This window comes from Rutilus rutilus (assembly GCF_951802725.1).
Source record: "Rutilus rutilus genome assembly, chromosome: 3".
Lineage (NCBI taxonomy): Eukaryota > Metazoa > Chordata > Actinopteri > Cypriniformes > Leuciscidae > Rutilus > Rutilus rutilus.
In genome coordinates, this window is record NC_140211.1 from 5123503 (window position 1) to 5141781 (window position 18279).

General features: G+C 38.5%; 1 protein-coding gene across 2 annotated transcripts; it reads right to left on the reverse strand.

The window, feature by feature from the left end:
• Positions 1-1908: 1908 nt before the first annotated feature.
• Positions 1909-17143, reverse strand: ltb4r (leukotriene B4 receptor). Of its 2 annotated transcripts, none has more exons than XM_084404710.1 (4): positions 16984-17143; positions 13885-14430; positions 10046-10319; positions 1909-2937 (listed from the first exon to the last, which is right to left on the reverse strand). In XM_084404710.1, exons 2-4 carry the CDS (start codon positions 14394-14396, stop codon positions 2563-2565), a joined length of 1161 nt encoding a protein of 386 aa, XP_084260836.1. In that variant the 5' UTR covers positions 14397-14430; positions 16984-17143; the 3' UTR covers positions 1909-2562. The 2 variants fall into 2 exon arrangements, with proteins under 2 accessions (XP_084260836.1, XP_084260837.1); XM_084404711.1 differs by lacking the exon at positions 16984-17143 and adding an exon at positions 16140-16257.
• Positions 17144-18279: the final 1136 nt, after the last annotated feature.

Consider the following 18279-nt stretch of genomic DNA (forward strand, 5'->3'; position numbering starts at 1 on the left):
ACGTATACCTCATGCTTACACATGTCACAATCCACCTTCCATATTAAGAAACTATCCCTCGGTGTATACATTAGTGGTACTTTTGAATCAGTTGAAAAACATTCCTTTCCTTGTAAAAAATATGCCAACTGTACACATTTGAAGTATCATCATCATTGGAACAGTTACATTGCACACATACTTGAATGCAAAATATAGCTCATCCCATATCGCTCATCAGCACACATGTACAACATACTCCGACTTCACAAAATACATTATGAAATTATTATGAAAATGAATAAAGAAAAATAACACTAAAACATAACATTAAACAGTAAATTTTTAGTGTTCACTTTTTAAAACTGGTGTTCTTTGGCTTTTGCAACTTTGCGTTAATAAAACACATTTGTTATAGCCAGGTCATCATGGTTAAGTTTTGATAATTAAATTATTATCAGTAGTGGCCTGATTCACAATGTATTTTTGAATGCGTTCATATTGCTGTTGGATCTCAAGCTGTGAAATTACAGGCTTACAATCACCAATACTAAAGGTACAAATCAAGCATATAATCAGAGATTTAGACTCTGGATGACACCAGTGAATCAGGCTACTACTTCATGATCATGTCATCATCAAACCATAACCAGGTTATATTTTTGTAAGTGCTTTACAAACACAAAGTTGAGGCACCCAGAGAAAAACTAACATTAAAACGTTAAGGGTCATGAGTCCAACTAAAGCAAACACTGATCACCATCATGGTGACTTTAAGCCAAACTATTATTTTCCATAAAACATCAACATCTAAACCTCTGTTAATTCTCAATAAGAACTAATGTATACGTCTGACATATATAAAGTAAATCTTGTTAGTAAATAGTGAAGCTGGTAATGCTGTTTGTGGAGTTGTTTAATCCTCCTCTGCTGAGATCTTCAGAGATTTAATGTCTTCTTTTATCTTCAGTTGATTGCATCTAAAGCTGTGCCTGGAGGTCAGTTTTAGTTCTTGTGTTTGTTTGTTTATTTTTCTGTTCATTTTCCCTTCAGTGATTCTGCTTGTTATCATCTACTTATCTCATTTACTCCAACACTGATTCAGTTACATGTAACCCCCTCTAGTGTACACACTGAGAAGTGTTCATTTCATCTGTTTAACCCATGTGGGGCCTACATAGAAACTGAGGTCAAAACTGTCTGGGCCCCAGTTAGATAGACCAGGTCAAACACATGTGGGCTGGGGAGTGTTTTCAAAATCATTTGGCAAAGCAATTGGTTCAATTGATTCAAAGTTTCAAAAAGCGTTGTTTCTTCCATCAATGCCTGAGGGTAAAAAAAAAGACTGAAATCTTCTGCTCAGATGTTTGTTTAAATAGTTTAAATATATTCTTCAGTAATCTGTTATTGAGCTGTAAATTGTCTAAACTATTCTTTTGAGGGTCTGTTTTCCTCCACTGTATGGATGTCTGTTGATTCATGTGTTTCATTTGGGTGTTTGATCCATTTTTAGAGCCTCAACGGCCATAATCACTGTTTGCTTTTACAAACTCTTTCTGTCTTATTTTGTGTTTACTAACTTTAAAATTAATAGAATTGTATAAGGGGTCAAAGGGCATCATATACTCATCATTAGATACGTGTTTATACAATTTACTTTTTGTTTTATCATGAGATAATTCATGTAACTGAAGAGTTTTTTTAAATTCCTCATTTGTGTTTTAATGATCTCTGTACTTGTCTCTCTTATATTGAGTTTCATGTATTAATCATGTCTTTACATTAGAAAAATGACTGGATGAATGTGAATCAATGAGTACCAACAGTATGTGCCTCAGCTAAATGAAAAATTGTTTATTCTAAATGGAGTGAAGTATAAATTATCGAATCCTTTTGTGCTAAACATAAAGTAATGTGTCAACAACACCATCTAATAAACCCAATTAAACTTTAATTGTCTAAATGTATTATTGCAAATATTTACAGTTTCCTTCCTGTGATAACAATGACAAATTCATTTGACACATTTTACAAATATTTCAGACAGACATTTTAAAAAAAAAGTTTCTTTTTGTATTTTTTTTAAGTCAAGCTCAAAGAAATAAAACAGATGAATAAGACAGAATGAAATGTAATAAAATATGACTACATCAATAACACACTGTTATTGAACAGAAACACTGTTTCTCCTTCTGTTTCACGTCAGAGATGTAAATATTGTCCATCCTGTCCAAATGTGGTCTGTACATAAACAAATGAGTGAAGAGGATGCGTTTACATGCAGATGTGTTCATGTTTTACACACCAACAAAAAAGAAACAGAAAACAGCAGGATTATTTATATATAATTAATTTTCACAAAGAGAAGGATTCTAAAAAATATATAAAAAAAAAATAACAATGTTTTAATGTCCGCATTTCAGCCAATCACAATCAAGTATTTAGACAGAGAAAGTAAAAGACACGTTTATTCTGAAACAGCAGCAGCAGCAGCAGCAGAAGATGATATTATTTCAGTGAGATAATGAGAGTCCAACAACCTTTACTAACATTAGAAATGGACTTCAGGGGAATGAAAGCACTTTAATGCAGGGTGGTCAGAGTCTTCCTCTCGTCTCTGTTGTGCATGTCTGCTCTAGTCTCCTCCTCACCACCAAGGGTCTCAGCTCTTGTCCCGTCCCCTTTAAGACTCAGCTTGACGGACAGCTTGGTGAAAACGGAGCTCTCTGCATTAGATCCGCGGCTGGACCTGGTGCGGCTGGAGACTGACTCCGAGTTGGTTCCTTCAAAGAGTTTGGCCATGAAGCCCAGACCAGCATGACGGATGTGAGAGCTGCCGGTGAACACGTACAGGACGGGGTTCACACTGCTGCTCATGAATGCAAACGCTGTCACGTTGGGACGGGCAACTTTTGCCGCTTCTAAAAGAGAAGGGTAGTCCTGCATCATACCAATCACCTGTGGGAAAAGACCAACAAGAAAGAGAAATAGGCTGATGTAGCAGGGATATGTTGTTACACCAGATTATAAACCATTTCATTTATATTTGTATTTATTTGTATTATTTGTTTTGGGGCATTTTATTTTAAAAGAAGTTTGTGTGCTCTTACTAAACGTAATCATCACAGTGTGCACGTCAGCTGACGTCATACGTAGGAGTGAGGTTCAAACAGCAGTGCAATAGAGAGCCTAAGTCCCGCCCCTCCGCTTCCGGCTCATGGGACCTTATTTCGGAAAAAATATGTATGGAAGTCAATGGCGAGAGACAACTTATCTTTTTATTCCGTCTGAACTGTGCCCTGAATTACACATATGATGTTTGTCAATTTAAAAGATAATTATGAAAGTCAAGAAAGTCGCAGTTTGTCATAAAACAGAAGAGTAACATTTAGTTTTGTGAAAATCGCTCAATGAACTACATCTTTCGTCTCGCACTATGTACGTCACCATCCGTTGCTTGTATGTGTGCAGTCTGGTACAAAACACTCAGGCATGACGGCGTAACGTTACGATTATAACGTAAGACTATAGAAAAAATGACAGACGTTAGCTTCAGTAAAGTTAGCTTCATTCATTGAGAGAAAAGGTATGACATCACATGTGCGCCTTTTGGGTCTGTAGTCTCTGTAATTACGTATTTTCACAGTCTTATACCTCAGCAGTTTTACATCAAGCTGCGACTTTCTTGACTTTAAAATGTATCTTTTAAATTGACAAACATCATATGTGTAATTCAGGGCACAATTCAAACGAGATCAAAATATTAGTTGTCTCTCGCCATTGACCACCATACAATATTTTTTCCGAAATAAGGTCCCATGGTGGTCAACCGGAAGGGGAGGGACTTAGGCTCTCTATCGGAGGTTCGTCCTCTTTCCTGCAATGTCTCTTGAGGAGAGGTACGATTTCATGAGCTCCGTGCACTTGATGTTAAATTGAGTTATAAGTGTTCATGTCAGGTTTAAATAATCAATTGTGAAAGAGTATTCATTAAGATGTTATATTTGACTATTAGTTTGAGTCATTAACTTGTTAAATTGAGTTTATTTGTGTGCTGTTAATGAGAGAATAGTGCATTGCGTGAAATGGCGGCGGGGTGTGTGCATCACGAGTGAGAGATGTGTTAGTGGCTAAGCGGATAGCGTCTCGATTAAATTATATATATATATATATATATATATAGATAGATGTGTATATTTGGTACGCATACTAAATATATATTTCTAGTTTATTAATATATATTGTACATTGCATTTACTGGTTTCTGTAGTTAACTTACTGGTATATTTAAAGATGTATTTTGTGGTTAACAGGTGAAAGAGCTGCGGTTTAACAGTGCCTGTCTGTTTATGTGTTTTATCACACAGGCATTGTAATTAAATTCAACTTTTGCACAACCAGCTTAGTGTGGAAAATTCTTTTATTCAAAACATCCAAAATAACACAACGCAGAGGAACAACCGCTACACTGACATAAATGTGAGAAAATGTACCATTAATGTACATACTTTGTACTGTATTTCACACATAAGAAAACCATTGGCATGAAAGGAAGACTGAGCCTTCTGAATAATGTATTAAAAGTGATCAAAGTAAGCGTGTTTGTGGACAACAGGTGAAATGAACCCAGATACCACACATACATCTCCAAGATGTCTTTTAACTGTCTGTTGTATACAAACATCTGAAAAAAAAAAAAAAGTAAAAAAGCAGTTTACATTTTTTAAATGTCTATATGTTATAACCCCTGACAGGAAAAGATGCATTGCAGATCAGAAAACACACAAAAAAATCAAAATCAAATCGACATCTCTGCAATGTATGTCTGTTATCTGGGAAACATTTCAAATTGAGCCAAACTATCGTTGAGATCCAAATATTTAAAAACACATGAAGACTGAACAACAGGGATTAGGTATTCACAAGGCTGTATCTCGTAAAATGACAAGACACTTCCTTAATTCTCCTGGGAATTTAAAGTGCCGTTTTGTGATCAGTTTATAAGAATGTGTTTAATTATGTGCTTCAGGTCCAATATAGTGTAATATAAGGGAAACATATAGTTTGAATGTTTACCTGTGAGGTCACGTAATGTAGGCTATAAATCCCCGAAATCCCCAGACATAAATTAACTCTGCTCAGAGTACATATGGTCCCACTCTTCATAGAGTTAAAATTACTCTGAAGAAGTGTTAAAGTTAATGAGATAATTAAGTGATTAATTAGCCAGCAGCCATATCACCCTGTAGCCCAAGTTTCCCACTGAAGCTAACCCCTGGTTCACACAGGACGCCGAAGCGACGCGGAACGGAAAATCACGCGCGGTCCGGCGCCTGCCTGTTCACACTAGACGCGTATTCTCCGCGGCGGTCTACAAGCGCTTCTGCTCAGTTGTTGTTTATTCAGAGCTATTTTTTTACATCATGGGTAAGTAAATAACCTCATAAAATGAATACACCATGTTTCTGTAACCAAGAAGTTTGTACACTTCTTGTATTAATACTTTTTGTTAATACTCGCGGTATTTTAATTAGAAAATTGCTTATATTTTGACAATTGACCGGATGTCTCGTGTTTCTTGGTGTGACTTCCTGCCGGAATGGACGCGGATCACTCGCGGCTCGCGAAAAAAATAGACCAGACGCCGAAACTGGCGCTTCACGGCGCGGGCTGGCCGCGACGCGCCGCGGCGCACCGCGTCTGGTGTGAACGACACCATAGGTTAACATGGGCGCCGAAAGGAAGCGGCCTCCGTTCCGCGCCGCTTCAGCGTCGCTTCGGCGTCCGGTGTGAATGGGCCGTAAGCAGGGCTGAGCCTGGTTAGTACCTGGATGGGAGACCTCCTGAGAAAAACCAGGTTGCTGCTGGAAGAGGTGTTAGTGAGACCAGCAGGGGGCGCTCACCCTGTGGTGTGTGTGGTTAGTGAGGCCAGCAGGGGGCGCTCACCCTGTGGTGTGTGTGGTTATCCCCATCCACTGAACTGGCTCGATCACTCTCTCTCCTCTCCACTATAGCTGGTGTGTGTGTGTGTGTGTGTGTGTGTGTGTGTGTGTGTGTGTGTGTGTGTGTGTGGTGAGCGCACTGGCGCCGTTGTTCTGTGGCTGCCGTTTCACACTGGTGGTGTTGAGGAGAGATCCCCTGATATGATTGTAAAGTGTTTTGGGTGTACAGTAGTACATATGAATAAATGCCTCATTCTATTCTATTCTATTCTATTCTATTCTATTCTATTCTATTCTATTCTATTCTATTCTATTCTAATTAAGTGATGATTAACCATTAGTGATGAACACCTGCCCTTAACAAGAAGAATCACTGAAGGAAAGAGAGACAACAAGATTACAACTGACTTCCAGCCACAGTCTTAATCAAAATTCTGAATATGTAAGTATTTCTGTGGCAAGAAAATATTGTTGGTGAATATAATGTATTGATAACAAATAACCACTTTTGGTCAGGGACAAGATTAGTGAATTATTCTACTTTATGATACTGAAAACTATATCATCTGATCATCTTTGTTTCTGGCCTTTTTTTTTTTTTTTTTTTTTTTTTTTGGTAAACACTGTTACAAAGACCACAAACTGGCATAAAAATCTCAAACTGCCCAACTAAAATAAACACTAATCACCATAATGTTGACAAATTTTTATTTTTTTTATCATCAATGTGGCGGGGGAGGCGTGGTTCAGCGAGGTCTGCGACAGGAGAGAGAGCGGGGAGAAGAGCGTCGGTAAGTAGGTCAAGTGCAAAATGACTTACACCTGTGTCTCGTTGCAGTAATTGGCGTGGGGAGACCGCATATAAGCCAGTCTCTTCCAGTCACCGGAGAGAGAGGGCTGAGGACTCGTGGGCTGGCAAACGGAGGACTCTGATCGAGTGACACGGAGATCGCAGAGTTATTGAATCTGTTGAATGAGTATTGAGTTTGATGCGCATGTGGCGCGATTGTTATGTACGAGTTGATTTAATAAATACCCACGAGTCTCAGCCCTCTCTCTCCGGTGACTGGAAGAGACTGGCTTATATGCGGTCTCCCCACGCCAATTATATTAAGATATTAAAATATTAAGATTTTGCCTATTAATCGGCACCGATTGCTGGAACAATTGGTAATCGGCAAAAATCCATACCGATATTTTTCCGGCTTCCGTCTGTTGCTGGAACAGCTGAGAAGGGTCATTATACAGTACGAGAGCGGCCTCTAGAGGGGAAACATTGACGCCTTGTATAGTTTGTTTTGACACTACACTACATGTTTTCATATCGTTATACAGTGAGTTATTCATTTGTTGACTAAATGCTGCATAGTGGAGAATAGCAGTATGTTTGCCGTCGAGGCTAAGAGGACACTAACATTAACTCAAACGGTTAAAACAATATGACAAAAACACATGCAAGCCTGACCCATTACAATAGTTTATATCCAGCTGGTCTCTTTTATGCATTCGTTTGCAAGTTGCATATTTAAAGCAAGTGATGTGAGAAAGCAAACTGATGCATTCAATATCAGTTCTTTTTATCGTCACTGTAACACATTTTGTTATTTTGATTAATAATCAAAGTGTTCTAAGACAGAAACAATATAGACCTACATATAATATACGTCTAATTTCAATGCTATGGTCTCTATGTGAAGTTTGATGGTTGTCTAACAATTCGTATGATGAAAATACAGTGTTATTATGATGTTAAGATGAGTTTGATATGATACTTTTATCTCTTAACACTGGTTTATTCTTATTTTGAGTTAGTATCATGGATGAGTGAATGTTAATGGGTTGCGTGCTGAATTGTCAGTGTTAAATTCCTGATGGCATGTGTCATGACCTCATTAAACTGATAATGTGTAAAGTGTTATCATATTAACTGAAATGTTTTGAGATTGATATGCACTTTGAGTACAAATTATTTGAGTACAGATGACCTGTGCGTATTATGTTTAATCTGATTTATAGGTTTTTTTTTTTTTTAAGTGTCACACATAGTGATGCAAGCTATCTTGTTTATTGTGTGTACCAGGATGGATATAATGTTTTATGCCAATTGACGCTCATCTCTTTATTTGTTTTGTCAGCAAAAATAATATGGGTCATTGGTGCATAAAGAGAATGCAATGTTGTTATATGCAAGTTGGTATGCATTTCATGGTTATTTTGTGCAACATTGATTGGTTATTTTACACTCTTATAGTACAGAGATTGAGGTAAACGCAACAAGTGTTTATGTATGTTCTTTGAAATATTTGTTTCCTTTTTCAGGGAGACTACATTGACAACCATATAAACATTCATCACGCTATCTAGAGTGGAATTTGAATTTCGGTCAAATACAGGCTATTTTCTCTGTGTAAAAAACATACAATACACTTCAAATTCGTAATCATGTATGTAAATATGCAGTGTTTAAAGTTTAATGCCCACACGACTCAGGAAATTGGATATCATAACTATCTCAGAGCTTCCTAGTGGTAAATGCAGAGATGGCAAAAGTACCCACTTCTCTTACTCAAGTAGAAGTACAGATACTTGTGTTAAAAATACTCTGATTTAACTTCTTTACTCAAGTAAAAGTAACAAAGTACAGGCTTGGAAATTTACTTAAAGTATAAAAGTAAAAGTAGCCTTGCAAATGACAACCATTTTTTATGCAAAGCTACCAGGACCACACTAATGTTACTGGAGTGCAAGCTGAGAAACTTAAGTGGATATGGAAAAAAGGTTCTTTATAAGCCATTGCCTACATTTTAAATGGATGGCCAATCGGTCTTTGCCAAACCATTCCCTTCAGTTCCCTTTAGTTACTGTTGCTATGTCCGACAAGCGACGCCACTCTCACGCCACACCATGTTCTCACGCAGTGAAATATACATCGCGGAGCAGAGAGGACACTGACAACACACTGACAGACAGGACAGACCAGGTTATTTTTTATATGAAACAAATTCTCACCTTTCAAATTTAGTCATTTTTTAAATAAATTTAAACAATAAATACCGTTTTGTGTCTCTTTAATGTGTCTGACAGATCGCTGTAGAGCCTCAGTTAAAGGAGAACTCCGGTCAATTTTAACATCCACAGTAGTCGATTGTCGAGTTCACGCACGTGATCATAGGTAACTAAGCAACAGTGGTGAACTCGACAATCGACTACTGTGGACTTCGACCGAAAACAGGAAGTAAATACAGGTATGTGCGCTGGCTGAATTAACATCACTTTTATTCATATCTTTCACATCTATTGCAGTCAGATTCACCGTGTTCTCTCTGAAGGAATCACTCACATGGCTGGGCACTTGTGATGACACATCAAGGATGTTAAGAGGCTAAAAGCAGGTTTAAAACTTGCCCCATTTAAGTCAACAGGGTGCACATTTTAAAAAGAGGATAACACGGTGTGTAAGAGGAAAATCCGATTTTTGTCGTTGTTCTCTGTACTGACAGCACTCCAAATTTACCAAAAAATGAGCTCAATGTTAAAATTGACCGGAGTTCTCCTTTAAAGCTGCTCGTGAACCAATCATCTCTTCCTTCTAGTTATTTATAGCATCAAATAAACATGAATGAACATAAGAAGGAATGTTGTTTTTACCTGAAAAGATGTCGGTACACTTCGTTTTTCAAGTTTAAATCCTCCAATGTTAATCTACTAACTCTCCTGACTGCTTTGTCGGACAAAATGGCGGATTATGATTGGGCAGATCGCCTGTCGATCAAACTCCCTGCGAAGGGTTGATGACGCGACAAATAATAACGGTAACTCCACTGAAATTATTTGAAACTAAAGTAACGAGCCAAGTTTGTAAAATGTAAGGAGTAGAAAAGTACGGATATTCGCGTTAAATTGTAAGGAGTAAAAGTACAAAGTCGGCACAAAAATAAAAAGTAAAGTAAAACTATTTGAGTACAGAAAAATCTACTTGAGTACAGTAACGAAATATTTGTACTTCGTTACTTCCCATCTCTGGGTAATGTGACTTGAGAGGGCGTTCATGTCCAGGAAACTCGTATTTACGATAATTTGGATAAAGGCAGCATTAATGGCATCATACAGTGTGTGTTACTCACCTGTAAAATGTTGATTAGGTGATACGGCAGCCAGAAGATGATAAAAGCAGCGATGATGAGGAGGATGAGGAAGTTTCCTCTTCCTTTGCGCTGGAACATGGTGCTACGCAGCCGACAGATCACCGAGATATAGCAGAACAGGATGAAGGTGAAGGGCAGGAGGAAACCCAGCAGAGTCTCACACAGGTACTGAAAGATTTCATGAGTGCTGCTCTCCCAGTGGTACGGTGTACACACGAAGATGGGCACACCTGGACGGTACGGCCTCACGGTACTGTCGGTGCAAACAACAAATGAAAGAGGTCAACATATAAAGAGAGAGAGATAAGTCAGAGGAGACGGTTTAAATTATGGCTATGTATAAAACGGATACTAAAGAAGGCTTTGCTTGTAGAAAGAAGAAGCAAGTGTCACTTGAAAATATGAAGAAACATTTCTATAGCTCTGAATATTTTTGAATTGGAATTGTGGCCGCCTCTGAAATGGGTCAAACCACAAAAAAAAAAAAAAAAAAAAAGTCTTTATTTCTATGGTCCACTTTAGACATTCGGCTAACTATAAGTAACTTTCACAAGTAACTATCATCAAAATCAAAAAGGTGATGCCAAAAATAGAACATTAAATTAAATTTGTAAAATGCTAAGTTAATTTAATTCCTTTGTCTTGAGACTACATTAATTAGTTTTGTTGCAAGTTTTGTCCACAGACACAGTACAATCAACATGGGAAAATCTTACAGTAAAACAAGCAGCTGTGAAAAATATGACACACTGGTGTTTTTTTTTTGTTTTTTTGAGACAAGAAGTGTTGTTTTGTTCTTATTTGAATTCCTTCCTGTGTAAAGCACGTTGAATTACCATAGTGTATGAATGTGGTAAATAAAATAAATGTGATAAATGCCTTGCCTTGCATTTAGTGAAACTAGGCAGTGTATACTGACATTTCAAAGCCGTTGGTTTTTGTGGTTCCCATTGAGCTGAAGAGTAGAGTGTGTGGTTAGGCTCTGAGGCCACATTAAACGAAACTACGCTGTATGTTGCTCTTATAAGCAACTGAGTTTATGTCATGCAGCAAAAAATATTACTGAATATATTTGCATACTGCAAGGGATACACATAGCATGTGAGCAAGTGTAATATTTATTATCGAATAGTGATGGGAGGTGCAATCTGGACTTCTTCTTTCAGACAGTTGAACTGGTTAAAAAAACAGATTCACCAGTTTGTTTACTTATGCACGCAATGACGTCACGTATATGCATTTATTAAAGCGCCCAATAATGATGTGAAATGCATATAAAGTGAATAAGCTATCTTAATCATATGACCTTTTGATATAAACTATGAGAAACAATAAAAACCCTGTTCATTTCGCTCCCTCATTCGAGTCAAGTGCTCAGATCACATGTGCTCATATCAGCAGCTCATCTGTTTCCTCAGTTCAGTGTACTGGTGCAAGTGCGTATCTATACCACGAATTTACCACCTTTTTGGCATATAAACGGCACAAGAAATAAAATGCATGGTATATATGTGCACTTTCATGAGATCGTGTTGACTGGTGACTCGGGAGCTGTAACAAAATACAGACTCTTGACTCAAGAGAGAACTCCTATTGCTGTTGAACTAATGCCATCGGATCACTGTTATATTTCCAATAGGCTACTGAAGACTAAACCTTTTACTGTTTAATGTTATTTTTTAAAGGCTTAATTCCAAGTCTACACATTCAGGTGGGGCAATCGTGGCCTAAAAGTTAGAGAATCAGACTTGTAACTCAAAGTTTGCAGGTTCAATTCTCAATACCAGCAGGAAATGACTGAATAGCCCTTGAGCAAAGCACCGGTTCAAAAGAAAGGTTAATTTGCAAACTGGACATCAGTACTATTAGTGTTAACTGAAATTCCAGTCAGGGCCAACACATCATTTACAGTCTACGTATAGTGATGGACGCTTTCAAAACCTTTGCAAATCATTAGTTTCGAACCAGTGATTCGGAGCACCTATCAAACTGCCAAAGTCACGTGATTTCAGGAAACAAGGCTTTGTTACATTAACACAGAAAACTCACACAGCTCTCCATAGGAAACCAATCTGGGGTGCGTTTCTCAAAAGCTATAGTTGCAAGTTCCATCATGACCAACAGAGTTCCATGGAACCTGCGACCATAGTTGGCTAAAGATGCTTTCAAAAAAAAAAAAAAAAAAACCCGGCACTGTTTGGATCAGCAGGAGTGAATTACATTCAAGGAAAATTCACAGAATACGTCAAATAAAAATGTATGTGATCACACGGAATTAAGATGAATTTTACTCATCAGTTCAATTAATCGAGTTTAAGTTCAAATAAATTGTATCACCTGTGTGGAAATGCATGTCATATTTTTATTAAATTAGTCCAACGAGTGATTTTTGAGAGTACCTGAGTAGTTAGGATTAATTACTGCATAGGCCTTTAGGTTTACTGTCTTTGAATTCATTGCCCAGAATTAATCGGCAACAGAAGAGCTGTTCCTGCTATTCAAACGTGGTTTTAACACAGGAAGCAGTTCAAATAGTCAAGTAATCACTTCTGTGACCTATTTTGTACCTTTCTGACAACTTGAGCACTTTTGAGGAAGGTTTGAAATCTGTAGATAATACCTTTGTCCGTGAGCCAAATGCATTTTGTCAGTGGAGAACAAATAATGTTTTTTTTGACAGTAACCGTAAAGAAACCCCAGGCAGGATGGGGCCCGTAGAGACTGCCTGTGTCGCCTGAAGGATGGGCCGCCCTGTACATAATTCTTGGGGCCGGTTTTTGCAATAAATCCCCGCAAATGTACTTTTGTCTGCATGTTACATGTTTTATATTGTGGAGAAGTGTTTTTTGAATATTTCATTGATTCATAGCACTTGCACTCGGATTATGAATAAAATCATTCTGCTTTTACAAATACATGCAAAGCATTAAAGACCCCTGAAATCAAAATTCACGTTTTTTAGCTTTTAGTATGAACATGTTAAGGTTATAAGGCCTTAAGGTTATGCATAAGCTGGTGTGTTCCAAAACAATGACAAAATTTGCATTTAGAAAGATATAAGCATTCAAAACGTACAGTCTCTCACTTCCGCTAAATGGATCACTGATTTTTATGACATCATCGCGGACTTCAGCTTCTCATCACATCTTCTGTCCAATCAAATGCTCTCTAGAATCTAAAGTGTCAAAAAAGCCTGGCCAAAGCGGATGGGAGCGTTGACACATCACGGAGCAATATGGGTGAGTTCTGTTGCTCTAACGCTCAAGTTTTATTCCGTTTCCCAACTGTGCGCTGGTTACGAATGAAATGGCCAGAATTTATTCACACCTCTACTATTGAATCCAACATATCATCAGCGCAAGTACGACTTACAGTCTGTGAGGGAAGCTAAACGCTATTGGCTATTTGAAAAGGGGAGGAGCCATTCAATTTGTCCCGCCTTAGCTTCCTGTTTCAGTGGAAATTACGTCAACGCATCAAACAAAGCTGAGCGTTTCAAGGCACTTGAGAGGGCCTGATGCATAAGGGAAGCAATTGAAACCAATGGCGTTTCTGGTTTGTCGATATAGCGACATCTAGCATCTTAATAGCGCATAACCCTTCTTCACTTTTGAATGCCTTGGAAGTGAGAATGTCAACTTCTGTGTTGGACAATCGGATCTATCGTAATATTGTGCTTTCATATGAATCTGCAGTGCTGAGTATCATGCAGCACCCTTTATGTTTACAATAGCATGGCTTCTTGTTATTGCTCAATTCAAAGTGTGATTTGTGTTGTGTTGTTGTAGTGACTGGGAAAAAAAATCTCTCGGACTCACCGATAGAACGGCATGGGCAAAGCCATCAGAAAAGCCATCGTCCAGATGCCCAACATGACAGACAGGAGCCTTTTCTTGGTCCTCAATCTCTGAGACAGAAACGGCTTTGTGACGGCCAGCCAGCGGTCCATGCTCATCAGACAGATCAGGTAGATTGAGGCGTACATGTTGACGCAACACAGGTAATGGAGCGTCTTACAGACGGTGCCTCCAAACTCCCAGCCTCTCCCTCCCGCCAGGTACCTGATGAACAGCGGTGCGCTCAGGAGCACCAGCGCATCAGCCACGGCCAGGTTCAGAATCAGCAGACAGGTGACGGAGCGGACGCGGACCCGACACAGGACCGACCACACCACGAACAGGTTGCCGGGAAAACCAAACACGAAGGCGATGACCAGGATTGCAATCCCGATCTGATGGGAGACGGGTAGTGCGGAAGGTGAGGCGGGCACAGCGACAGATGGAGGTGTTCCAGATACGACTGGGATCTCCGTAGGAACAAAAGTGGCCATTTGATTCAAAGCTGATTGTTGCTTCTTGTGTTTGCTGTGTAAAGAAAGTAAACCGAGAGAAGGAAATTCAAAATAAAGCCAAGATCACTTTCCCTTTTGCCGGCAAAGAAATGATAAACAAACGCACATGTAAAAAAATACACTGGGAAAAATATTTATAGCTTATAAATACAGTTAGTTCCAACGTGTTAAAACTGGATCTGGACTAAAGAGGTCAAATAAGTGTATGCCAAGTGATTACTATTAACATACTAAAATATGATGATAATTATTTGATTGCCATTGGTTCCATCCATCCCAGATTGCAACATTGTGTCGGCCCAGATCCGGCCCACATCTGGCACATGTGGAATGATGATCTGGCCAACATGCAGCGTGGAATGACGGTATTTGGGCGGCCCGCTCCTGTTTGCCAGATCTGGGCCACAAGCAGGCCGTAGCAATGCCACATGTCAGCCAAGAGCAAAGAAATAAACCAGAACTGGACCTTATCTGAGCCACAAAAACCAAGCCTGTTAACAAGCAGAAGAACTGAAAAAAGGGAACAGAAAAAGAGACGAGCAGAAACACAAGAACTACAACTGACTTCAGCCACAGCTTTAGATGAAATCAACTGAGGAGAAAAGAAGATATTAAATCTCTCAAGATCTCAGTAGGAGGATTAAACAACTCCACAAATACCATAACAGGCTTGTTAAGGCTGAGATTGCTATGTTTAATATACACAGATTTTGTGGCTCAGAGAAGGCCCAGTTCTGGTTTACTCTTTGCTCTTGGCTGACATGTGGCATTGCTATTGGTTGCTTGTGGTCCAGATCTGGCAAACAGGAGTGAGCCACCCAAGGGCCGTCATTCCACACTGAACGTGGGCCAGATGTGGGCCAGATGTGGGCCGGATCTGGGCCGACACAATGTTGCTGTCTGGGATCCATCCATGCATCCATCTTTATAAATAGTCTTTAGCTGTTTTTGCAGTAGTGGTGATGATATTGCCCAACACAAAGAGCAGTTCCTTTTTTCGTTTGCAGCAAAACACTTTTAATCGTATTGGCAGTTGGGGCGTATTCTTGCTTCGGGTACAGCACAACAACACAATGCAGGGGTTTGGAGATTTGTTAACATTCTCTAACTTCACACAGCATCTTAAAGCGATACTCGGGGGAGGAAAAAGTGGCCCTGGCCTTTCTGGCACTCAGCAGCCCATGGTCCCCGGTCCGCAATACAAAACACATGACACACCAGCTCATTCTGTGCTGAGAAAGTTTTAACACTAAAAATGATAAACACTATAAAACAATAAAGAAATAAAAATGACATTAAAAAGTAATAAAAAATATTTTTGTACTTATCATTAACATTAATAAATGACTGGCATACGTTATAATTTGCCTAGCCTTTCCTGGTATCCACGGCAAATAGAATTTTGAGTAATCTTTACAGCTCTTTTCAATACAAGGACAGTCATAATATTTCATTTTATTTGACACTGTCCTAACAACAGCACACGCTTGAGTGAAAGCCACAAGTTTTGCCATGTTCTTGTTCAAGGATGGTAATTTCCCACTTTTTTTATGAATCATTTTCTTACACAAGTGAAATTACTGAAAGTCTATTGGGAAACCAAGTTATTCACAATATGATTAATATGAATGTTTTATATTCACAAACATTCACTCTTTCTCTTATGCACGCTAATCTGCTGCTATACGGTAATGTTTATTTGTTTATTTGCTCGTTACTCACAATTAGGAATTACATTGTGGGTGCTTCAGATGGCCAGTCCTCCCCTCGCGACACTCGTGGCTCGAGAGGCTGAAGCAACACTGAAATGCGTGCTGTCTTTTAGCACTTTTTTTTACCCAGCACACCACAAACTGTTGCACTGGAATCATTGCTCAATCAAATTGTGCTTATGTTGCAGTTCTTGCTCCTTTTTTTTTATCTTTATGGTGACCTAATTTTTTTTTATTTTTTATTTTTTACTAGGATTTTGGATAAAATTGGTGTTATAAGTCATTTGTGTTTTAATCTTTGATATTCTACTATTGCCTATTCTGTGAAACGTTTCCTGCCAAAAGTGTTAACCACGCTTTAGACACATTTATTGTCTAGCGACTGATAAGATGCTCTGCTTGTGTAGCAATGCTAAATGTTGTAATATTCTTAAAGAAGAACATTTCAAGCATACGCATTAGAAATGTGACTATTATAGACTATTAATAATACTAATAAAAAAACAGTCACCAAGTCCAATTTATTCTCAAGAAAACAATACCAACATACTTTCTTCTGTGCCTGGCACATTGCAGAACCCCATTTATAGTATATATATACACTCTAAAAACTGCTGGGTTGTGTTAACCCAATGTTGGGTCAAATATGGACTAACCCAACGTTGGGTTAAAAAATGCAATTTAAAAATGGACAAATTGCATTGGTTACATTAAAAATGTAAACCAACGGCTGGGTTTGTTCATTTTTAAATTAAATTTTTAACCCAACGTTGGGTTAGTCCATATTTGACCCAACATTGGGTTAACACAACCCAGCATTTTTTAGAGTGTATATAGACATTAAAAAGCCTTACCTCAATGATAGAGAGCGTATAATCACATGGACTGTCTTGTAGGTCTTGAAGTCTGAATGCCGCAGCTGAGGACATCAGCGTGACAGGAATAGTTTTAGAATCAGTTCTAACCTGTGTCTCAGAGTTTCCTTATCATTAACATCTTTTAAATAGTGGGGGTTTTTAACGTCATGGCTTCCTCTTCACATGCACGACTTGAGAAACAACCAATTGCCTCAGACAGGAAAGAGAAAAGAACACTTAACACTTACAAAATGTCATTGCAGTTTCATTTATTATTTTGGTATCTTTTCTTTCGGTTGCATTTTGTCTTCCCAGTTTCCATCTTTCTTTCTTTCTTTTTTTGCTCTATCCCTCTTTCTCTCTGTTTTGAATTGAATTAGACAAGGAGTCCTGTGATCACTGATAATTGCAGAGTGTACTTCGATTTCCAAACGACTCACGGTGTTTTCATAACAGCGGAGAGTGAGCGTTTCCCCAGACTGTCGTAATCAGAGCGGGACATTTCACACGCAACGTTAGAACAGAATCGCTGGAGATTTCTGTCCAGTCGATTCACTTTGACTGATCTACCAGTGCTGAAGTGTTTTCTTTGGATCTGCAGTTCACTGGATTTTGGCTTTATGTGATCTGAATGAAACCGACCAGGCTTTTTGTTTACAATGCAGTTGTATATATATATATATATAAAAAACAGGTTCCCTTTAAGATCTAGGGCAGTATTCACATAAAATCTTAAGGCTAAAAGTAGCTCCTCACTTGCCGATTTAGGAGAAACTCTTTAAAATAATGACGCCCATAATTCGACATAAAAGAAGATTGTGGGTCCTATCACACACCCGGCGCAATGCAGCAATTTTTTTTTATTTTTTTTTACCCGAGGGAAGGGTGGAGATAGTTCACCCAAAATTGAAAATTTTGTCATTAATTATATAACTTTTTGATTAAATCTGAGAGATTTCTGTCCATCCATTGACAGTCTACACAACTACCTCTTTCAAGCCCTAGAAAGTTTGTCAAGACGTCATTAAAGTAATTTGTTGTGGTCTTCTTATGGACACGCGTTGGAGAATAGTATTTTGTAAATAAAAGTATTTATGTTTTGTTTGTGCAAAGAAAGCACTCGCGTCACCTCATACTATTGAGGTTAAACCACTGAAGTCACATGGATTACTTTAATGATGTCTATACCACTTTTCTGGGGCTTGAAAGTTGTATTTGCATAGCTGACTATATGGAGGGACATACATCTCTCAGATTTCTTTGTCTGCCTGCTCGACCAAATGGTTGAGCACA

Bases quoted from the DNA above. Each gene is read 5' to 3' on its own strand.
- ltb4r (XM_084404710.1), bottom strand. From the start codon at position 14,396: ATGGCCACTTTTGTTCCTACGGAGATCCCAGTCGTATCTGGAACACCT. The intron at 10,320-13,884 runs GTGAGTCCGAGA...TTGCACCGACAG, and splicing joins TTGCCCATGCCGTTCTATCG to TACCGTGAGGCCGTACCGTC. The intron at 2,938-10,045 runs GTGAGTAACACA...CTTTTCCCACAG, and splicing joins ACCTAATCAACATTTTACAG to GTGATTGGTATGATGCAGGA.